This window comes from Nilaparvata lugens, chromosome 8, assembly GCF_014356525.2.
Source record: "Nilaparvata lugens isolate BPH chromosome 8, ASM1435652v1, whole genome shotgun sequence".
In the NCBI taxonomy this organism is placed as follows: Eukaryota; Metazoa; Arthropoda; class Insecta; order Hemiptera; family Delphacidae; genus Nilaparvata; species Nilaparvata lugens.
The window spans coordinates 16,904,471-16,929,618 of NC_052511.1; the positions used below are offsets into that span (position 1 = coordinate 16,904,471).

The 25,148-nt window shown below is 34.1% G+C and overlaps 1 protein-coding gene across 1 annotated transcript in view; it reads right to left on the reverse strand.

Moving 5' to 3' along the window:
- Window positions 1–4,452: 4,452 nt before the first annotated feature.
- The window catches only part of LOC111044815 (group 10 secretory phospholipase A2), a 76,640-nt gene continuing 55,944 nt past the window's right edge, over window positions 4,453–25,148 (reverse strand). The window contains exons 3-5 of the mRNA XM_039434116.1: window positions 20,412–20,582; window positions 8,106–8,212; window positions 4,453–4,603 (exon numbers count right to left, since the gene is read on the reverse strand). Coding sequence (XP_039290050.1) covers window positions 4,461–4,603; window positions 8,106–8,212; window positions 20,412–20,582 — 421 coding nt within the window. The 3' untranslated portion in view covers window positions 4,453–4,460. The remainder of the gene's footprint in view (window positions 4,604–8,105; window positions 8,213–20,411; window positions 20,583–25,148) is intronic.

Genomic DNA, 25,148 nt, shown 5'->3' on the forward strand with positions numbered 1-25,148 from the left:
CCTGAAATAATAAAAAGTGCAGGATTCCTGAGCTGAAATTACAGTCAAGGTACCTAGGTACTCTGAATTCAAAGCTACTCTGTTTATAATATAGAAAGGAAGCTTATTATGTTGCCCAATAATTTAAATTTATTCATCAACAATTTACATGGAATTTTCAAATGCACAGAATTAATATTTGAATCTCGTACATTCGTTACTAATCGACTTCAAAAATAGATTTTTGTTATATATTAGAAATTCCATATATATAGTTATTACTTGTTGGCGAAGACGCTAAGAGTGTCAATAGAATACATCAATTTATAAAATATTATTATAGTACCCTTTGAAATTAATAAAATAATAAATTAGAAATACAAATTATAACAACTAGTTCCAGTGTTCACACCATCGTCAGGTTTTAAAGAATAAATTTCAAATAATCATTGTTTAGTTGTAGAAACTAGTTGTTATAAATTGTATTATATAATATATTTTTATAATATATTTATATAATATTATTATTTTATTAATTTCAAAGGTACTATTTTATAAATAACAGAAAGTAGCCCTACTGAATTCAAACATTTTAAGAAGAATACATCAAATATACCTGTCAACTTATAATAAATTGTCATAAAACAAAATAAAATACTCATCGAAGATTCGGAGTCCATTGAATATTTTGTTACTAGTAAATTATCTGATGTATTTGTGAAGTAGACAAAAGGGGCTACCTGTTGTCTCCAACAGGAAATAAAAATAAATAAATAAATGCAGCTCACCTTATTGTATGACACACATATCCTCTGCATGAGTGGATTTTTCTGTTGATTGAAAATTTATTCTGAAACAGAAAAATAGACAAATAATGAAAAATGTGTGAACATAGTGTTTTATCAAACGATAAAGCTTATTCGCAAACTTTCCTAGTCCTAGTATTATACAGAACTATTGAAAGTCAATTACATTGTCAAAATCAAAGTCAAACTCATAATTTAAATTGTACGTCAATTCTACATGTAGGAGTTCATGGTCAGCAACACAAAATAAACAAAATGAAGTAAAATTTACTATACTCTTTATCAAACAGTTATTATCAAAATATTGTGGTAAATTGATACCGGTACGGCTTATTAGAAAGTTAGATGATCATTGCAACATAGGTAGCTTACATACAATTTATAGCTAGGTACTCCAAAATGTGAAAAAAATGTCCCACAATCACTGAACATAATATAGAATGTTTTCAAGCCTTCCAGAAACGGAGGAAGCAGCTGCAAATAATACGAGTAGCCCACTTCAATTCAGATGAAATAATGTTCAACAATATTGATGCGTCAAAATACTGTAGGCCTGATAAGAATGTTGGAAAAAATTCAAATTAGATAAAAATTTGAATAAATCAATTCCTCAAACTGTACCTATATCATTACGGAAGCTGGATTCACTGATTTAGACAGAACAGTTTAAATATAATTCCCATAAGTTCTTATGATATTATTTATACTCAATTGGCTGGGCTGAGTTGGAATAGTATAATTAGAATTCTTAGTGCCGGTTGCACAAAAGCCGGTTGAGTTTTAATCGTGATGAATTCCACGAGAACCAATCAGAGAAGCCGTCTCTAAAGAAGACATTCTCTGATTGGTTTTCCTGAAATTAATCACGGTTGAAATTTAACCGGCTTTTGTGCAAACGAGCCTTGGAAATCATATATTTTACTATCCACTGTCACTGTTGTTTGCGAATCCAGCTTTATGAATTCCTAGTGATGTTGCTCTTGTAACTTCTCATAAATTAGCTTATCCTATTATATTAAGCAAGCAATTTCTGTATTTATATATCTGGTTATTTGTATAACTGGCTATTTTTATATCTGGTTATTTATGTTTAACGGATCTTGAAAACGGCTCTAAAGATTTTCACAAAATTTGGAACATAGTAGGTTCATGATATAAAGATTCGATTGCACTAGGTCTCATCCTTGGGAAAACTCGCTGAACGACATTAAAAGGATAATTTATCCTTGGCTGAAACAGCTGTGGATAGTAAAAAAGTGAGTGAGCGAGTGAGTATGTGAAAAATCAAAATATCGCATCCCCGAAATTCATAAGATGACGTATAGCCAGCTGTGAAATATAAACACGATAATTTTAGAGAATTGTGTTCTGTTTATCAATAAATAGAAATAACGAGCAAAGCTCGGTGCCCCGATATTGTATATGAACCAAGCTATTCTCTAAACATGTAGCCTTAATACTTTAAATACACACTTTTCTTCAAAGACTACTGAAATTATTGGAACTCAGTAAATTATACAGTGTAATTCATAATTATGGTAAAATAATTTAATACGTGATAGTAGAGGTAAAAATAAGAAAAAAGTTCCTATAAACATATATCCATAAACGCTTTATTAGCGAGCTATACAGAGTGAAAGATTTCGCCCGGAATTCAGTTCCTCTGGTGAAGTAAACCGATGCTGAATTGCTTGGGGACTAGTTATTGAAAAACTTATGCTGGATTCATATGGAAAAATATCTGAAAAATTGAATAAAACTAGTCTGGAATCTGTAGTGTGAGTAGTTTTTGAGAAAAATTTGAAATATGCAAAAACTCTAAGTAGGAAAACACAGACTTCTAAGTTTGATGCCCAATAACTTTCTTCAATGACCAGTAAACAAATAATTTTTCGCAATAAACATTGTAGAGAATTTAATTCTGAAAAAATGATGTAAGCTGTGTAAACTAAATTTAAATAAAAGTTGGATAAAATGTATTATTATGTAGTACATTAACCTATTAACCAGTTATTTGTAACCATTTCACTTTGCTTTTGTGTTTAGTGTTAACTTTTTAAAAAATGGCAGGTAATTATAGACATTATTCATACTTCGAATTAGCTGACATGAATTTAATGTATGGAATGGGACACTACTACTGTAATAGTACTGAAGCAAGGCGTTTGTATCAAGAGAACTTTCCTAACCGAGTATGTCGAAGTTCAAGGTTTTTTGCCACTATTCATCAACGTCTGTCTGAGACAGATACTTTGATATCCAAAGAGCATATTTATGCAGGCAGACCCCAATCCACTAAGACTGTTGAGTTAGAAGAACAAGTTCTTAATGAAATTTATGAACATCCCGAGAACACAAGAGAATTGTCAGTGCAGTTTAATGTCAATCAATCTATTATTTGGAGGATACTAAAAGAGCAACAATTACATCCATACCACCTCCAGAAAGTTCATACGGTACTCTATTGCCACGAGACTGTATTCCCCGTGCTGGTATTTGCCGATGGTTTTTAGTAAAACTTGTTTACCCAAACTTTTTAACAACCGTTTTATTTACCGACGAGGCACACTTTACAAGAACAGCTATCGTTTACGTCCACATCTAACATATTTGGGCAGCTGAGAATCCTCATGCCATCAATCCCAATCTTCCACAACATCAGTTTTCAGTAAACATTTGGGCAGGAATCATAGGAGATCATCTACTTCTGTTCGAGCTTCCTCCCAGGCTTAATGGCATAATCTACTAGTCTTTTGGTATAAGTTTAATGTGATTTAGATATTCTACTTTCATATAAAAAAAAACTTTTCATAATAAACCGAATATTTTATTTGCAATCAGCTACAACTTATGAGTTATTAGTTCTCTCCTCATAAAACAGCAAATTTTCGTGGTGTAATGTACTACATAAGAATACATTTTATTCAACTTTTATTCAAATTTAGTTCACACAGCTTACATCATTCTTTTCAGAATTAAATTCTCTACAATTTTTATTGCGAAAAATTATTTGTTTACTGGTCATTAAAGAAAGTTATTGGGCATCAAACGTAGAAGTCTGTTTTTTTCTACTTGAATTTTTTGCATATTTCAACTTTTTTCTCAAAAATTACTCACACTACAGATTCCAGACTAGTTTTATTAAGTTTTTCAGATATTTTTCCATATGAATCCAGCATAAGTTTTTCAAAAACTAGTCCCCAAACAATTCAGCATCGGTGTATTTCACCAGAGGAACTCAATTCCGGGCGAAATCTTCCATCCTGTATAGCTTGCTGATGAAGCGTTTATGGATATATGTTTATAAGAACTTTTTTTCTTATTTTTACCTCTACTATCACGTATCAAATTATTCTACCATTATTATGAATCACCCTGTATAAAATGCCCATATAATAAACCTTTGTATTTCATATATAAAATAAAGTGCCAATCTATTTTATCACAACCATTGTCAAGTGTAAATAAAACCATTTTCAAGTGTGGTAAATTAAATAAAATTGAATTTACACTTGAAAATGACGCTTAAAGCGTTGAAACCATTTGTAATGTGATGAAATCAAATGGTAGCTTGATATATTTCATTGCGTTTCAATTCTTTATTAATTTATACATTCAAATATTAATAATTCGGAGTACCATGAGGCATTGAGACGTATAAACTTACTTGGGGAGCTATAGCATGAGTATGTTCTGCAGCAATCTCCATGGTGATGACGTGCAGACAGCTTTACTCCTTGGACAGGGAAATCTTCTGAGACACTCTGCCAGTTTTCTGTCACACTCGCACAGTCTTTGACCGCAAGACGCTCCTATTGCTGGATTTGAAACAGAACAACACATAGATTGAGTAAAATTGAGTATTATTTATTGGGGGTTATGATTTTTAAATTAATTTGTTATGTTCTATATTGCTAATAGGAGGAAAGGCTATTATCCAATTTCATGATTTAAATTTCAGTATGATATATACAGTGTATAAAGCTGCGTTTACACCAAGTTATTAACAAAATGTTTATTTTTCCGTCCTTATAGATTCTATTAGATTAAACGGAGCTTGACAAACATATATGCACATCATGTGTATGATAAGTTATGTTCAATCTAATAGAATCTATAAGGACGGAAAAATAAACATTTTGTTAATAATTTAATTTGGTGTAAACGTAGCTTTACTGTCGTGAGGCCCATTGACGGCTTATTAAATTATATATTCAGGCGAGGTAAAACTATCTGTCAGGGACTCCCCACCAACATAAAGCCAGACGAATATTATAACTAATGATTTCGATGAGAGATAATAATATATTTTAATGATGCTACAAGTCATATTACACACCCAATAAGCTATAATATTAAATTAGCTTACATACTACATATTATGAAACCTAGGCTACATCAAAATATGAACAGAAAATTTCCATAAAATAAGACATTGGAAAGATGTATAAGCTACGAACGGATTCCAAGCAGAGAGCATAGAATGTAACATATAGAGTATAGAGTATAGAGTAACTTATAGAATGTTACATTCTATCCCCACTGGTTCCAAGTAAGTGTGAAGTTTGTCTTATTTTAGCCTATTATTGAGAATATTTATTATTAAAGAGAGCTATCCTCATGTTAACGAGTGGTCCCCTAATATCAACTGTAACACTCCTCATATATAACGTGCTGAAATTTATAGATATTGGGAAATTCAAAAATATTTTCATTCAGTAAGGATATTTGATACAGTATCACTTTCAGTACTCTAAATAATAGGCCTACAACATTCCTATTTCGATGTTTGGAAAAAACCTAGCTATGTGAATTCATCTGTATTGAAGCAAACAATTTTCACAAACATAAAAGAGCAGTAAAAAAGGAATGTAATATTCACATTACTGGATAAATAATAAATAAATTTCTGATAATGTATTATGAATAACAATACAAAGTATCGTATATGATAATGAGTCTGATATGAACTATATATCAGAACATTCTTTGTACGACTTGCAGGGAAAAAATAAATTAGACAATAATTTATTTGTTACCTGTAATATAATAGTTGGCCAATTGGTAGAGGTTTTTGTGAACTACTGACCCTCACTTACCTTTCATTTATTTATTTTATTATGAGATACATATGATATCACAAGGATAATATCCCATAATTTCTCTCCTAACACATAATACAAGTACCGTATACAATATTGAAAATGCAATATTTTATACAAATATTGAAATAAATAAAAAGTCTCTCTGAAAAATATCCAGTACAGGAAATTTAAACACAATTTAAGATAACAGAAAAAATAAACACAGCAAATAATAAAATAAAACGTTTCTACGATTATACCGAATTCATTCTGAGAAGAAAGAAAAAAATAATAGGTTCGAGAAGAAATAATCAAACAAACAACTTCAAGGAGTAGCAAAAAACAAAGAGATCACTGTCACAGTGTCACAGAAGAATAGTTCATTTCTGAGATGAAAACTCATAAGCTTATTCATGTTTCTATACAGTATATTGGTTGTATGGTTGATAAGAACGACCACATCTCCTATAAGAAAGTTCATTTTGGCACAGAAATTTTTCACATTTTTCAAATATATATACTTCGGTACAGAACTATCGATGATATAATTGCCTGACTTGAAAATTCTTGAAGCAAACATTGTTCAAGTTGCATGTAAAACAACTCAGGTACCTACTTTACATGTTTATATCCTATACCTTTTGGATAACTTATAAAGTTTATCCACGCCAATAGGATAGGCCTATTCTAGATTCAAAATAAAATTATATGCATAATTCAATAACACCATTTTCAAAAATGATTTTTCTGTGGTAACATGAATTCATCATCCTATGATCAACATGTTCTTGTGAACGAAATTTAATCATTCACATATCTGTAGCCTATAGATTTTTCAAATTAGATTAAATTGAAATTTTTCTAGTAGAGTTGAAGAAGGATAAGACTACTAAAATTCCTAATTGAACGCAGGATCTATAAGAATAACTTATACAACATTCTGAGACAGAGAAGTTTGAAATTTTCTGAATCATGAATTAATTTGAATGCATACAGAATCTATATTTCATAGGCCCACTTCTTTTCAATGAAACTTGTACTTTTAACAATATTCTTCAATACTTTTAGAAAATTCCACAATTTAGCAATAAATTGGAATAACAAATTTGATAAACCAGCCAGATAAACCCATTCCGATATTGAATGAAAAAGACTAAGAAATTGTCAAAAACCACAGATTTATTGATACTTAGAAAGACCGGTTATTTTATCAGATTATCGATAAATCTGTGGTTTTAATGCTAATTGTGATTAATGCTAAGAGAACTAACCAGAGAAGACTTCTTTACGGAAAACCTTTTCTGATTGACTCTCGTGGCATTTAATCTTGATTAAAATTCAACAAGCTTTTGTGCAACCGGGCCTATGCATCTCTGGACTTGACTATGAAAAAATATGAATGCTACACTGGAAGATGCAAAACTACACTAGAAATGGATGCTTTGATTGATGTGATAACATTCATCCATTAATTCATTCATCTATGATACAAATGACACTGATGTGATAACATTGGTAGATCAAATAATAAGGTAGTCCTTGTGCCATTTTTCTTCCAAATTCAGGTGATGATGAGGTTAGTCTTCCACTTGTACAATTTCAGTCCAAACTAAACATGGAATCTATAAATTTTGAATTAAATGGATTGCATCAATGAATTAATTAGAAATACTCCACTCAATTACCACATGAAACAATGTAATATTGAGTTATTTAAGAAAATTTGAAACCACGGAGAAACACAAACTTCTAAAAAACTAAAGGGCCGGTTTGAATGTAATGAGTGAATGCTGAATGAAGTTCACTTACAATCTCAACAATGTTATGGAATGGAAGAATAAAGCTGGATTCTCACATATCAGTTATCGTCAGTGAAAATATGATTTCCATGAGTTCTGATTCAAAATTTTAAATCATCATCATTCCTGGACCAAGAATCAAGTGACGAAGCAGTGTGCGTGATTACATAACCTTAACTTTTGGACAACATTAACATTTTATCAAAATTTTTGGAGAGCAATAGTACAGGCTCAGCCTTGTTTTTCCTCCAATGTCATAATTGTATTATGATTATAGTGTTTTATACAATAAATGGATAAATGATTGGACTATACTCCCACTTGGCCGAACAAGTGTGGATAGTCCCATTAAAACACATGGGAATAAATTTCTCACTGTTGCGGTCACTTTGACTGACACTGATATGCGGGAGATCTAGCTTAAGAATTATTGTTACCACAAAGCGGCCTCCGCCGGTAGCAAGTCCACACATAAGGTACAAAGTATTCAAGGAACATGGGACAATCAGCCGTTGTGTAGCACCAATCGTGCATTTTGCAGCAGCTGAAATCAAACAAAATCCAAAATTATTCACAGTGTTCACATTTTTATTAATTTTTCAATTCAAAATATATTTTTATAACTATATACTATAGTAAATTATTTCAAAGAAACACTTTACTCACTTGGGCTACTTTTCAACAAATCAATAAAAACAATATAAAAATCTTAAAGTACCCTTTATTTTAAAAAACTTTAAAATAGTTCAACAACTAGTTTCGACCCCAACTTAGGCGCTTTTAAGTAGAAATTAATAATTTTATTTTTAAAAAATTTAAAATAGTTCAACAATTAGTTTCAACCCTAGGTAATTTTCAACTTGAAAATTATTCATTTCAACTTGAAAATTACCTAAGTTAGGGTCGAAACTAGTTGTTAAAATATTTTGAAGTTTTTAAAAAATAAAGTGTACTTCAAGATTTTTATATTGTTTTTATTAAATGCTTTCAATATGAATTTTACTTTATTAACATCTAGTAAACACCAATTTGAATATCAAAGTAATAAACTAATAAATATAATTCCGGAAGACTGATAAAATAACAAAGACCAAATTGAGATTAATAAAATCGTGGGTAAAATAAAACTATTATTTCAAAGTTGAGAACTGAGTTGGCTGAATCACCAATTTTGGCAATATTAATTATTTATTATTGTGTAAAAATGATAAAAACTCGACATTATTATTATATTATTTTTCTGTGCATTTATATTTTGTTTATCAAGTACTTGGATTATTGATAAAATTAAATCCATAGATTATCATCCATCAACAGAATTTTTTCAATTGTAGGCTACTGCTATTTAGGCTATATAGATTAATAGAGGTATTTCTTATTTTCAGAACTCGTGGCTGGAGCTCAAGGCTTCTTTTTCTAGTCTCGCCACAAACTATTTCTTGTATTTGGCAATAAGTTCATTATTCATTCATTAAAAATATGAAAGTATGAGAGATGAATAAAATTTATACAAAATAAAGCCTAAAGGCCTGCATATTAGTGCAGTAAAATTTCGATCAACAGCAGTGGCCTCCTCACCAGGTAGTCCAAGTATTAAAGTGAAAAGAAAATTTTACATTACAATTTCATGAATGAATATGATATATTTCTGACAAAATGGTACCGTACTGTGAAATCGTATCCTCCTGTACCTGTTTATTCAGTCTACACAATATTTCTTCTTTCCAGAATCAATGTAATAATAAAATCCAAATTATACATATTCGTAGACTATTATTTGACATATGAAGTTTAATCAAACAAAGAAATTCAACATTAAAAGAAGTCATTACAATTTCATATAGTAACAATGTGAACGTAGAGTGACAATGATTTGTAATGACAATTACTTTTTGTAATATTGTAATAGTTACACGCTCAAAGGCAGTCAATAAATCAGTATTCTATAACACTATCTTCATCATTTTAATACTATTTTATAATCTACTATTACAACACTGATTATTAATTTTCTAGACTAAAGAGATCAATTTCCATTATTCTAAATGTTTTTACATTATGATTTTATTTTAACAATTAGCGGCAAAACGATTTTCTTGATTGGTGTCGATATCATGTACCATATCTATTTAAATTGGGGCTTCTGGCCCTCTGTTGAATACAGTTCTTGAAAAATTGTCAATAATGAATTTTCTATTTCAGTACATGCAGTGAACAGACTGTTTATATAGCATTTTATAATAATGAAAGTGGTTGACATTTTAATTTATGTTTTTAATTAAACGAGAATAGTCAATGAAACACAAATACTTGTCATTGTATTTTTTCAATTCGTTGAATTTTAGTTTTCAAAGATATATCAATCATCCAAGAAAGAGCATCTTTAACAATTAATCATTTTTGAAATATTTGAAAGTCTGTAAAGATTGTTGGATGAAGTCACAAAAATCTCGATTTCAGAAAAGGGAAATAGAATTCATACTAAACGTATAAATAATGTTATGTTATATCTTCATATTGAGGTATAATGAATAAGATATATGTTGTCAATTCCATGTTATGGAACATGTTACATGTGGAAATGATACATTTTTTTCCATTTCACAGAAACAGAATGATTATTAGTGAATGGGCTATTTGGAGAAATTATTTCAAGTACCTGCCAATATAACCTACAGTAATTTAGGACTAATATTGGGTAAATCAAGAGTCAATGCACTGAGGTTTCATATTAGTGACATAGATGATGAGACCAGAGTGTATTCGGAATTGTTAGTATGTGAAAGATAATAAAGTGGTTCTTCATTCCTAAATGCCGATCTAGCAATTTTCCAAATGACAGAGCTGTTTGCTGTTTTGTTCATGATTTGAATGACATTATCGATTTGCAAACACAAGAAGCTATTCAAAGTAACAATAGCCATTACTATAACACATAGAGCCATACTAACTTTTACATGCTATATTCTCATTATAAGGCTACTGCATTAAATTGCAAAAAAGGTTCACCCGAATATTTTGCGAGGGAAGAAGCTGGAAGGTCTGAAGTTGGAAATTATTATATAGAAATGTTTGAAAATCAAAATATACTATGAATTCCTGGAATTTAATTATTATTAATTAGATTTTAACAACTTTTGTGTCACAATAGTTGTACTCTAGTTTACATCTATTATTCTAAAATAATTATAAACCAAATTAGTATGATTTTCATTATACTCATTATACCTATAGGTATTTAATTCAGAGGTAAGTGAGTGTTTAATAGAATATAATATATGGTACGGTATTAAAAGAGTATAAACTCGACCATTTTAATATTTATTATGGATTCAAAAGTAATTATGTTCCAGGAATACACTATTTGAACTCATATCCTGTTATTATTCAAGTATAAATTGAAACAAATCTAACATTCCAGATAGAAGTACCTACAGTGAACAGTATTGATGTTGAAGAAAAAACATTGAAAAGTTCAAATTTGTAAGAGTAAAAGCAATCAACTCCTTCACAGTTACAATATTCCTAAAATTCCCAATACCTTTAGCAATTTAGGATGCCTATTGTGCATAAAAACCCACACACTAGGAAAATAAAATTATTTCATATCTTGCCTTACTACTAACGTCCAGTACCGTATGGAAAGTAATTTTTCACATTTTCCTATCTCTTCGATTCCCACTAATAGAGACCTACAAACGTCTAAAGTGGAAAAGTATCTCAACAATTTTCATGGATACAATAATATTTATAGTACGTACAAAATTACTTCTGACTTGGAGGAATATGCGGCGCAGAGAAATGGAGGGAGATCAGCCAATTACAGTGATTAATAGAGTCAGTCATAGGTAGAAGCGCAGTTGCTAATTTGTCAGTCGTCTGACTGCTTTCAGACAGGAAACTTCGCATGTGTAGCATGAGCACATGAACAGTCACAAGAAGTTGGAGAACGCTGGCCGCTTCAAAACGGCAACATCGCGCCTCTGTATCCCTCCCGCTGTATGCTTTCCCTGCTGCGCATGTCCATCTCAAGTGAAAAGGTAATTTTTTCGAAGTATAGTTATTTTTATACATTTTACATTGACTGACAACTGTAGGTATCTCTATTTTCCATTTGTAGGTTGGATTGTACCTTCAAGATTGAGTTGAAACCAAAATTAAATCATGTTCAACACCTACTTGAATCAACAAAACTTGAAGAGGGGTCTTCATTGATATAGTGGATTCGAGTTTCTGTTCTTGCAAACGTGCCTCAAGTTTGCAAAATACACAAACGTCAAGAAAACTTGCATTTAGGGGAACTTGACTAATGTAAACGACCCTTGAATTTTCTGTCGCAAAATTTCCAATTATTCAAACAGTCAATCAATTGACAGTCTGATGATGATCCAGAACAGGTCGAAACGATCGTCTCTACCAAAGTAAGTGCATTTTCACTCCAAAGTGTCTTTTAAAATTCAAGTTTAATTATTCAAAGATAATAATTTCAATCATTCAGTGTTCAAACTTGGTGTTGCAGTAAGTATCTTACCTGTCTATAGAATTCATGGAGTAATTGCATACGGTACTTGATGGGCCATATGAATAAAAACTGAGCATATGCTCATGAGCATTAGGTAGAAGCACACCGTAAGCATTTGCTCATTTTTATATGAATAAGCTTCACCTTATACTCTAACCTTATGCTCCTGAACTCTGGTGCAAATGATCACGTATTTTAAAGATTTCTCATCAGCTCATTCGTCTTACTTTGTTTTTATAGTGAAAGATTAGAACGTGCTACTCACGTAAGCGCTAAATATGCAAGAATAAACACCGCTTGTGTTTGGTCGTCTGCTCTGTTCTCTATTTATGAATTGAGTTTTAGGTTGATTAAGTTGTGATTTTGAAATAATAGCGTGAAAATGTCATCTCTATAATAAGCTTTACCATAATCTTATAATCTCAAAAGCTTTCTTATAATCGTCTACACTATCTTCTTAAATGCTTATTTCCTATTCTGTGATGGCAGGAAAAATAGAAGTAACATGACAATTAGGGCTCTGCCCCATTGGAACTCCATCCCATAGGCATATTTTGTATTTATTCTTTTGTAGGAATAATGCTGATATAATTATATCATGATTGAATCTAAAAATGAATTCTATAGTCCTCAACTATTGGTTGTGATCGTATCTGGTATAGTTTCCTCTTCCTCACACGAATTAGTTGAGCCGTTTTACTATGAGCAAAAGGTGGAAAGCTGCTCTAGACTAGACTCACCTTTTTTAAAAAATTTGCTTCAAAAGTTTAGCAAATGCTCTAGTTTATTCATACTGGTCCGGCCAGAGCATTCGAATTGTAGCGCCAAATCCCTGACTACAGTTCTGCCAATAGCAGGTTTGTTGGCACCCGTGTCGATCATCCAGCTGTTTGCTTTGTCATCGTGGTTTTCAGTTTTTTGTTTCATCAGTCATTCAGTCATTTCTTGCTTTCGTCCATTAGTCGTTCTTGTTCGTTTGTCTTGTCTCGTTGTCTTGTTGTGAAGACCGAGTTTGTATTTTGTAATGTAATTTCAATCGGAAATTTCTTGTAGATAATTGTTTGAGTATAGTGTGTGTGAATTGAATATAACAGTGTAAATAGTGTTAAATTGAATTAATTTGAATCGGATTTGAATTTATAAAGAATCCAGTTTGAGCTTTGTTCAAATACAATACAGAGCCTGCAAGTTGAACATGGAGAAACAGCCTGGAAGCGAAAACCTATCTTTTTCCCAGATTTCTTCCCACCTCGAATCTGACCAAAACACCTAATAAAGGCTTCGAAGGACAAGTAGACAAAATTGTATTAAATCTGGTGAGTTTTTGCTCTTTTTATTGTTCATTAATGCAGAGTTTAACTGTACCAATAACCTGGCTCAAATTGAAGATTAAATTTTGCTCCTTGTTTGTATTTGATAATTTGAATAGTAAATTACAGTCCTCTAGTAGCTCTAGCCTGAGCTTTGTTCAGAATATTTCTGATCCTCCGAACCGTGATGAATTTAAATTTGCAATTTGTTGATTAATTCACACACATTGGATTTAAGCAGTTTTCGTATTTGTCCAATGTTGGCATGTTCAGAATGGTCTGATCTATGCTCAACTTTAGTTTGTTGTAGCCTTGTTCTAAGAGCAAGGTTTCTTGTCAATTTGTATTTGTCTGAAATTAAATTTATTTCAGTTTAAATTGTAATTTTCCTGAAACTAGGCTCATTGTGCTCTTTTTCGGGAATTTGTTTGTTGGAATTTTGTATTGTCCATTTTGTTATACATGTTAGTGAAGGTTAATCACAGCATGAATTTGTTTGTTCAATTCAACAAGTTATCGTTTGTTTGTGAGTTGTTGGAAGAACATTATCTAATCATATAGTTTTGTCTTCAGCAATAACTTATCTTGTGAATTGATAATCAAAGTTTAACTTTGATAACTTACTAGTCGTGATTCTTCCTTCCATTTAGTTTTGAACTCATTCTTGTTTTTTTTTGTCTGTTGTTTGTATTGTCGGGGCTGAATTGTTTTGTGTATGAGTTCAAGATGGAGGAAAAATTACAGAAACAAATAAGGGTGCATCACGCTAAACTGGAACAATTGTATGCCAGATTGCAAAAAATTTATGACCTGTCTAAAAATGTCTCTGATCCAAAAGTTGCTGAGCAATTTTTAGTGTTGTATCCTCGGGTGTCTCAGACCATTTCGGATTATGAAAAGACAGAATTAGTGGTTAACGAGTTGGAACTTGAGTTGAATAAAGATTATGTTGTAGCATTCAACGACTCACACCTAGATCTGTTTCAGTATATTGAAGTAGCGGCTAACACTCTCAAACAGAAAGAGGCGACTGATGCTATTGCTCAATCTTCGGCAGCTGCAGCAGCTAGTGCACAGCTGGTCGTGTCCGAGTCAGTACTGCCCAAAATCGACCTTCCGAAATTTGATGGGAACCAGACTCAATGGTCGGTGTTTTATGAACTATTTAAGGCATTGGTACATGACAACAAGAGTTTGAACGATCAGCAGAAGGTCCAATATCTTGTAAGTAGACTTACTGGACAAGGAGCAAATATTTGTCGTCATTTGCCACCATTGGCTAATAATTATCAAATAATTTGGCAGGCATTATTGACCCGCTATAACGATCCACGGGCGCAAGTCGATGCCTATTTCAAACAAATTTTTGAATTTCGTCCAATAAAATCAGAATCAAAGGCAGGTTGTATTGCGATTTTGGATGGGTTTTGCAGTTCCATCAATGCAGTGAAGAGATTGTGACTCACTAATTTGTCAGACTCGATATTCCTCTATCATGGCTTGAGATTGCTGGATCCAAGTTCTCATAGAAATTTTGAATCCGCCGTACGTGACAAGGCTATGCCAACTTATGCCGATTATGTTAAATTCATTGAAAAGCAAATTAAGACTCTTCCTTCTGATGAGAAACAGACTGAATCGTTTAATATGAGGCACAAAAAGGATAATAAATCAAAGGTGTTTGTGGTTCAATCTAATGATTCATCTAACGATGCATCTAGTAAAAAGCGCTCAAAACCGGGTCATCGGTTAGTAGATTGTGCTAGTTTCTTGAAAATGACTCCTTGGGATCGTTATTGTTTGATTAAAGGAAAGTTTTGTTGTTTTCGTTGTCTTGATGTGATCATTTGAGTAGAGATTGTCGTAGTAAAACTCAGTGTGCTCAATGTCGAGAATCTCATCATTCTTTATTGCACTTTTCCAGATCAAGTTCCAATGAAGGTGTTGCGTCCTCGTCGAACTCCAAGGCAGGTGGCACATCACCTATTAGTTGTTGTTCTACATCCAACGATGTAGAAAATTCGACCGTTGTGTTGTCGACCGTCACTGCACATATTCGAGATTGTAGTGATCAGCTTTGTGATGTTCGTTTCTTGATCGACACCGGGAGTCAGTGTCATTTTGTTACAGCAAAATTGTGTCGGCGTTTGAGACTACCATTCCAGCCCATGAAAACCGTTGTTCGTGGATTCGGTGGTGGTACTAGTGAAGTTCGAGGTCGTACTTGTGTGTCGATTCAGTCGAAGTTGGATCCTACCATCAAGTTTTCGATGGATGCCACAGTGGTAGATAGAATCATCAACAAGTTGCCTTCTTGTGAAATCGACAGATCCAAACTTCATCATCTTGAAAATCTCACACTGGCTGACGACAAATTCTACCTTCCTAGTAGAATAGATGGCATCATTGGTGCAGAGTTAGTTCCTCACTTGCTACGTGGGAGTCCTAGTATAGGTGAATCGTACAAATTGATGACTGTTAATAGTGTCTTTGGTCACATTCTGATGGGGAGAGCGCCGATTCTCACTTCAACAACGAATGTGTCGAATTGTTTTACAGCCATCTGTAGTCCATTCGTTAGTAGTCCATCGTTGGATAGTTTTGTGGAACGTTTTTGGGAGTTGGAATCATGCCCTGCACCAAGCTGTCAACTGAAACCGGAAGAGTTGGAGTGTGAGGTAAATTTTCGGAAGTCTGTACATCGTGTGAATTCTGGTCGTTTTGTTGTTGCCTTGTCATTTGCGGAGCCGCCCAGCAGCTTGGGAGATTCGTATGCTGTCGCCAAACGCAGATTGCTGACTTTGGAGAGACGACTAGAGCTTGACAGCAATACTCGTATTTCATTAAATATTGATCGATTACCTACGTCAGGGTCACATGTCGTTTGTAGCAGATCAGACAAACCGAGGTGGTTACTACATACCGCATCACGCCATCGTGAAAGCAAGCAGCACTACCACACCCATCCGAATTGTATTTGATGCTGGTTCCAGAACATCATCGGGTTTGTCATTGAACCAGGTTCTTCATGCTGGTCCCAAATTGCAGACTGACATTTTTGTTTTGTTAGTTAATTTTCGTTTGTTCCCAATCGCACTAACTGCCGACATTAAACAAATGTATTGACAGATATTAGTGGAGGATTCCTGCTGTCGTTATCAGCGTGTATTGTGGAGATTTTCGCCGGAGGATCCGATCGAAATTTATCAGCTCAATTGTGTTGTTTTTGGTGTTTCAAGCTCTCCATATTTGGCGCTTCGCACCGTCCACCAGCTTGTAGAGGAGGATGGAAATCGTTTTCCAGCAGCCAAGGCGAGAATACCAAGAGACATGTTCATGGACGACTTAGTCACATCTGTCGCCACAGAGTCAGAGGCCGCGGAGCTGTATCATCAGTCCAAGCAGCTGTTTGAGGGAGGAGGTTTCTCGCTCACAAAGTGGACTTCAAATTCACCATCAATGTTGGAGAAATTCTCGGAGGAAGAGAAATCGTTTTCGTACAAGGATTTCGAAGCAGACAACTCCTTGGCTATCTTGGGATTGAATTGGCAACCTAGTACTGATCTGTTTCAGTTTTCCGTCAAGTGTGGTGAGGTTGTCGCTACTATGCGTTCTATTCTGTCAGTGATGGCTCGTATCTATGATCCACTTGGTCTCTTGTCACCGTTTACATTATTTCTCAAGTGTCTTGTCCAGAAACTGTGGAAATTAGGAGTGGATTGGGACGAGAAGCCGCCTGAGTCTATATGCACTCTTTGGGAGAATTGTCAAAAAGAGTTGCCTCTATTGTTGAAATTTGCTGTTCCACATCACGTTGGTTTGTTTCAGGATTCTCACATCAGTTTGATTGGTTTTTGTGACGCATCATTGTCTGGTTATGGTGCAGTTATCTATGTGAAGTCGCAGAAGGAGAGCGAGGAGCCAAGAGTTGTATTATTGTGTTCCAAGTCCAAGGTAGCACCATCTAAAGTTGTTTCAATACCTCATTTGGAGTTGTGTGCGGCACTCTTGTTGGCAGAACTCATGAATTCAGTAGTCACTATTATTAGTGAACGTTGTCATGTGTCTCGTATTGTCGCACTCTCTGATTCGACAGTCACCTTGTGTTGGATTAATGCTCCATCCGCGAAATGGCAAACTTTTGTTGGTAATCGCATCGCAAAAATACAGGATTCTTGTATACAGGAGTGGATGCATGTTGCCGGAGTTGAAAATCCCGCTGATTGTTTGTCTAGAGGTTTATCACCGGTTGAGCTTGTGAACTTTCCGTTGTGGCTCTCAGGTCCATCATGGATAGCAGAGGACGAATGCGATTGGCCCGTCCGAACTCAAATGGAAGAGATCGTGGATCCACCGGAGGCGAAAAAACCGTCAGTGTTGACAGTCACAAAATCTCCTGATTGTAACAGCAATGCAATATATTCATTGATTGGTCGTTGTTCGGATTATGGTCGTCTTTTGAGAATTGTAATTCTTGTTCTCAAATTCTTACGAATCTTACCCCAATCAGAAGAATCAGATTTCGATGTTGCTGAGAGGTATCTATGTAAAGTGGTACAGAAGATACATTTTTCATCTGAATTTGTGCAATTGGAGAAGGGAGAAGATTGTTCTATGCGCCTACGTCACCTGTCTCCATTCATTGATAGAGGTGTGATTCGTGTCGGCGGTCGTTTGTCTCATGCTGGACTTGAATTTGAGACTTGTCATCAGATGATCCTACCAAAATCCGACGCTTTCGTATCGATGTTGATTGATTATCATCACAAGAAGAACTGTAATGCTGGACCTTCGTTATTGTTGTCCTTGATCAGACAGAAATTCTGGATACTGTCTGCTCGCTCTATTATTCGTATTTGTGTTTTTAAGTGTAATCATTGTTTCCGTGTTCGACCTAGTAATAATGCAATTATTCCAAAAATGGGTGACCTGCCTGCTTGTCGAGTGTCAAAATGCAAACCATTTGAAAATTGTGGTGTGGATTACGCTGGTCCTTTGCGTATTACTATGACGAGACGTCGTAATCCTTGTATTTTGAAAGCCTACATTTGTCTGTTTGTGTGTATGGCAACAAAGGCGGTACATATTGAGTTGGTATTGGATCTATCAACGCCCATTTTTTTAGCTGCGTTTCGTCGTTTTTTGTCACGTCGTGGACCCTGTCGTGTGATGTATTCCGATTGTGGTACTAATTTTGTAGGTGCCAAGGAACAGTTGCGAAAAATATCACAACTTTTGAACTCGTCCGAGTTTCAAACCACATTGACTAGTCAACTCGCTGAACACAAAATTGAATGGAAATTCATTCCCCCTGGTTCACCACATTTTGGAGGTCTGTGGGAGGCAAATGTCAAATCTGTAAAGTTGCATCTGTTCCGAGTAATTGGCAGTCAACTTCTCACCTATGAGGAACTGAACACTGTATTGGTGCAGATTGAAGGTGTCCTGAATTCCCGACCCCTGTGTGTACTGAGTGAGGATCCGTGTGAACCGCTGGCTTTAACCCCAGCGCATTTTTTGACTCTAACACCATTGAAATCATTTCCCATGCGGGACGTGGACAGTGTCCCTGTGAATTGTCTCACCAGGTATGAATTGATTAGTCAACTTATTCAATCGTTCTGGAACCGATGGAGACGAGAGTACCTGCACGAACTTCAAAGTCATAAAAAATGGTTGAAATCACCCACTTCTATCAGTGTGGGAACGGTTGTGGTAGTAGACCAACCAAACACACCTCCATTGCAGTGGCCACTGGGTGTCATCGAACAGGTGTTTCCGGGAAGTGACGGCGAGGTTCGAGTGGCGAGTGTTCGCCTAAAAACTGGTATTTATAAAAGACCAGTAACAAAATTGTATCCACTCCCAACTCAATAGTTGTTGTGCTTGTTGCATTTTTTTTCCTTGTGTTGTTTTTTGGTGTTTGTTTTTTTTTTGTTCTTTTTGGCATGTCTGGATTTTTTCCTTTCTTTGGTTTTTTCAGTGTTGTAACTTGGCTGAAAAATAGTTTCTCAGAGGCGGGGGTATGGTCTGGCCAGAGCATTCGAATTGTAGCGCCAAATCCCTGACTACAGTTCTGCCAATAGCAGGTTTGTTGGCACCCGTGTCGATCATCCAGCTGTTTGCTTTGTCATCGTGGTTTTCAGTTTTTTGTTTCGTCAGTCATTCAGTCATTTCTTGCTTTCGTCCATTAGTCATTCTTGTTTGTTTGTCTTGTCTCGTTGTCTTGTTGTGAAGACCGAGTTTGTATTTTGTAATGTAATTTCAATCGGAAATTTCTTGTAGATAATTGTTTGAGTATAGTGTGTGTGAATTGAATATAACAGCGTAAATAGTGTTAAATTGAATTAATTTGAATCGGATTTGAATTTATAAAGAATCCAGTTTGAGCTTTGTTCAAATACAATACAGAGCCTGCAAGTTGAACACGGAAAAACAGCCTGGAAGCGAAAACCTATCTTTTTCCCAGATTTCTTCCCACCTCGAATCTGACCAAAACACCTAATAAAGGCTTCGAAGGGCAAGTAGACAAAATTGGATTAAATCTAGTGAGTTTTTGCTCTTTTTATTGTTCATTAATGCAGAGTTTAACTGTACCAATAACCTGGCTCAAATTGAAGATTAAATTTTGCTCCTTGTTTGTATTTGATAATTTGAATAGTAAATTACAGTCCTCTAGTAGCTCTAGCCTGAGCTTTGTTCAGAACACATACAATTTTCAGCATAAACTTTACTTTTGAGTAAATGCTCAAACTATTTTTTTTTTTTTTTTGATGAGCATGAGCAAAAGTTGTTGCTCACGTTTATTCATAGAGAATGAAGCATATGCTCAATATTCTAGAAGTATAAGCAGATGCTCAACTTTAATCATATGGCCAATTGTCTATAAAACCCATGGAGTAATAGCGTACCTGTCTATAGGATCCATGGAGTACCCAGAGCCGAGGAATCCACAGTAGCAGCCGTATCCCTTGTAGGCCAGAGGATTGCAGTCGGTTGCACACACGATTATGTTATACAAGTGCACAACACTCCTCTTCCCTCTGTAGGATACGTTATGCCTATTCGACTCCGACAGTGCGCTGCAAAAACAAATAGTTTTTAAAAAAGGAGATTCCTCATCAAAGGAACGTGACGAATTGATACAAAACAAGTGAACTCCGAGTTTACTAGAGATTGATAATGGTACGTAACAGCCGGAACTATCCACGACTGATCCGGCATTAGATTATCAAAGATTGAATTTCTTGTTGTATTATTCAATTAAAAAAATGTTCTTAAAATTTATGAATTCAGGGCTACTTTCTTATATTTATAAAATAGAAATGTATGTATACTTATTCTGTTATTTTATTAATTTCAAAGGGTACTATAATTGTATTTTATAAATTAAAAATGTTAATTACAATGAAGTGAGTGCTTTTTATGTAAGTATCTGAAATTGTTTCAATAAATAAGTAGTTTTGAGAATATCAAGTTGTTTTTATTCAATACCACAATGTGGTATCTACCACAACATCACCTTCACAACAACACAGGTCCAGGTTATAATGGCAGTGGAGAAATATAGGAGATCATCGCTGCCGATTCTCTGCCTTGCCACTGCCTTCTATAGAGAATAGCTTATACTGTTATATCTGATGTTATACTAACTGTTCATTCTTGTTTGAATAACTAAGTAGCCTATATTTTATTAATCAAGAAAATATATTTTCAATGATTAAATAATATTCCCGGGCTGACAAATAATTTTTGTATAGTAGGGCTCATCGAATTTCCATCTAGCTGTTCACCCTGTTGTCAATATTTGCAGTAGCAGAAGTCTTCGGGGTGATTTACATAATTTAATTGGGATTTTCGTTTAATAATAATAATAATGTCAATATTTGCAGTAGCAGAAGTCTTCGGGGTGATTTACATAATTTAATTGGGATTTTCGTTTAATAATAATAATAATAATAATAATAATAATATAATAATAATAATAATAATAATAATAATAATAATAAAATTGTTGTACCTACATTATGAGAACGTCAAATATGGTTTCCTCTAATTCAAATAAACTATTCTAACAATGTTTGATATTAATTAAATTACCTGACAAGGGGCAGCAGTTTATTCCATCAATAATACTCTAACAGGAAGTGAGATCCTGATTTCCTAGAAAATTCAATTGAGGGCCACAATTTCCTATGAAATCACAGCATCCACTGATGTAATTCTAAGTATTTTCACTGATGTTCAAGTAGTACCTCTTCCACCAATAATGTTCCAACAGAAAGTGAACCCCTGATTTCCTGGAAATCAGGAAACCAGGACTTCAGTTGTAGGCTAAAATTTCCAATGAAATTACATTCACTGACCTTTGATAAAGCCAGCAAAGTTGATACCGGTACTTCAGAAGGTATCAATGAATTGGAAGTTACCAAGTCAACACTGCTATTTTGTAGTAAATGAAATAGCAGGGGAGAGATAGAAGAGGATAAAGAGAGAAATAGTGAGAGAAGATAAAGAGAGAAATAGTTAGAGGAGATAAAGAGGGAAAACAAAGAGAGAAATAATTAGAGAAGATGGAAATAGTGAGAGAAGACAATGAGAGAAATAATGAGAGAAGAGAGATATAGTGAGAGAAGAGAGAAATTCAACTTGCACGTGCTGTGCTGCTTGATTTATAATGGCTTGATTTCCTTTGTGTGGATTTTGTTGACCTGTTGAAAACACGGTCAGGTGCCGTTTTCTCGGTCACGTTTGCTCCAGGAAATCAACTACCCTTATCAACCTATACTCAACGAAAAGAAGGTGCTCAACCAATAGAATACCTACCTGCATTTCATTTAGACAATTTAACCTATTACTGTTCACTGGTTAATTCGTAGCAGCTTTGGACTCTCAGAGAGTTCTATCAATAAGGATTTATTTCCACTCAAATCTACTAAAATGATATACAGGATATCCCAGATAAGGTGTAAACCCCGGCTACCATAGATTCTACATGCAATTTGCAACAGAAAATGTTCAGTAAAATTTTCTCCTATCGACCTTCGTTTTCGAGATATATCGATTTTTTGTTATTTTTCAAGTAGGCGTACTTCCAGTCATTAAATCGTCAATATCTCAAGAACCATTGGTCTTAAGTGAATTTTAAGGACATCGTTGAAAAGAGGACAAAATTTTACATTGATTCGAGGTATAAAACATGCCAAAGTCGATTATTGAGTAGTATTTTTTAGTGGTCAAAGTTGAAAAAGAGTGATTTTTGAAGTTTTTTTGAAAACTTCAGACACATTTTTCTCGATTTTTTTTCCAGGGTACGAAATGATTTTTATAGCGCAAAAACTTTCTTTTCTGTTTATCTTTTGAATGAGACCAAGAAAAGGTGTCCAGCTCAAATCCTCGAATCAGAATTTCAGTTTAAATTCGATTTTTTAATTAAAAACGAGACTTATCTTGTTTGAGTGTGAATAATTGTCTACAAAATTTTCATTTTTTAACACTCTAGTTTTGAAATTTTCCTGGAAAATTCATACTCATTCGATAGTTTATAAAATGGCAAAGTTTTTTCATTATTGGAAAAATTTTTTTACCATGAAAAAAATCAAGAAAAAACTGTTTGAAAAGTTTAGATTTTAACATGACTTTGAACTTTTTTCAACTTGTATCTCAATAACAATAGCAGATACGAACTTCTAACCAGTTTCATTGAATTTCTCAGCCAAATTTCCTGTAGAAAAAGTATTTTTTCCTCCACCTACTGTCTAAAGTACTTACTTTACTCCCTGAAACCTAATACTAAAGTGTCACTTTTTCGCTCTCGGTAGTAAAAAACAGAAAAACTCCCTAGGGAGTAAAAGTGACTCCATTTAAATAACATGGGGAGCATCTCTATTTTGAAACTTACATTGTAATAGGTTAGAAGGTCTAAGCTCAGATGAGAAAGCATGATAGAGATGTCTGTCATTGAGTCAACTGAATTCAATACCACAACCAGAAATTTGATTAACTCATGAAATGTATGTTTGTATGATAATTATTATATTCTTAATATTAGTAGACAATAAAAATTTATACAATTTTTAAAATATTCTATTCTATTCAAAATACCAGCCAACAAATATTTTTGATCTGCAATTCAAATCTGAACCGCGTGATCTGGAGTCAGCCATTTTTGGTAGCTGCTCAGCTGATATAATTGTTACAACTTTTGCCGATAGATAGCGCAATCGGCAGTGCCAATCAGACGACCGGTTTTTAGGTTTTAGATTTAGGTTATGTTGTTAGGAATCATTGTTACCAATACGTAAGTTATTAGTATGATTTTATTTGCAGTTTCTATAGAAAAATGTAGATGGAGGAAAAATGTTGTGTACATCACGAGCGAAAAATACTTTTTCTCCCTCAGGAAAATTGCTGCCCTCGGCTTCGCCTCGGGCTTCAAAATTTTTCTCACAGGGAGAAAAAGTTGTACTTTTCACTCTAGATATACAAATAACTATTACGCCCTTAATCACTTGACACAAAGCTATCAAATGATAGACAATTATTCACACTCAAACAAGATAAGTCTTGTTTTTAATTAAAAAATCGAATTTAAACTGAAATTCTGATTCGAGAATTTGAGCTAGACACCTGTATTTGGTCTCATTCGAAATATAATCAAAAAAGGAAGTTTCTGCGCTATAAAAATTATTTCGTACCCTGAAAAAAAATCGAGAAAAATGTGTCTGAAGTTTTCAAAAAAACTTCAAAAATCACTCTATTTCAACTTTGACCGCTAAAAAATACTACTCAATAATCGACTTCGGCATGTTTTATACCTCAAATCAATGTGAAATTTTGTCCTCTTTTCAACAATGTCCTTAGAATTCACTTAAGACCAATGGTTCTTGAGATATTGACGATTTAATGACTGGAAGTATGCCTACTTGAAAAATATCGAAAAATCGATATATCTCGAAAACGAAGGTCGATAGGAGAAAATTTTACTGAACATTTTCTGTTGCAAATTGCATGTAAAATCTATGGTAGCCGGGGTTTATACCTTATCTGGGACACCCTATATAACTAGATTGATATAGTCTACTATTGAATTACTATCAACTATGAAATACTATTGAATTCAAGCTTCTATGAGCAGTGAATAACAATCTCATTTGAGACTACAGTAGCCTATTGTTTTAAGATCGATATAATTTGAAAACCCAGAAGATATAGTTAAATGTTATTGTTAGAAATGTCAAATTGTTGACCAGATAAAATTGAGGCTTTTGAGTTGGCTGGGACACGTTGAGAGGATGAGTGACTCAAGAGTTGTAAAAAGGGTCTTCAGGAACAACCCAGGAGGGAGAAGGCTGAGAAGACGTCCGAGAAAGCGTTGGCTGGAGGATGTGGAGGACGACATTAGGAAGCTGGGTGTCAGGGGATGGAGATGTAAGGCTGCTGATAGAAACGAATGGAGAGGTTTTTTGAAGGAGGTCAAGGCTCTGAATGAGCTGTAGCGCCAAGGAGTAAGTAAGAAGATATAGTTAGGGGGCGGGGATATTCTTTGGAATTCAAACTTTCATTACAGATTCAATTCTAGTCTGTGCTTTCATCTTCACGATACCTGTGAGAATTAATTGCCTTATATTATGAGAAATTATATTTTC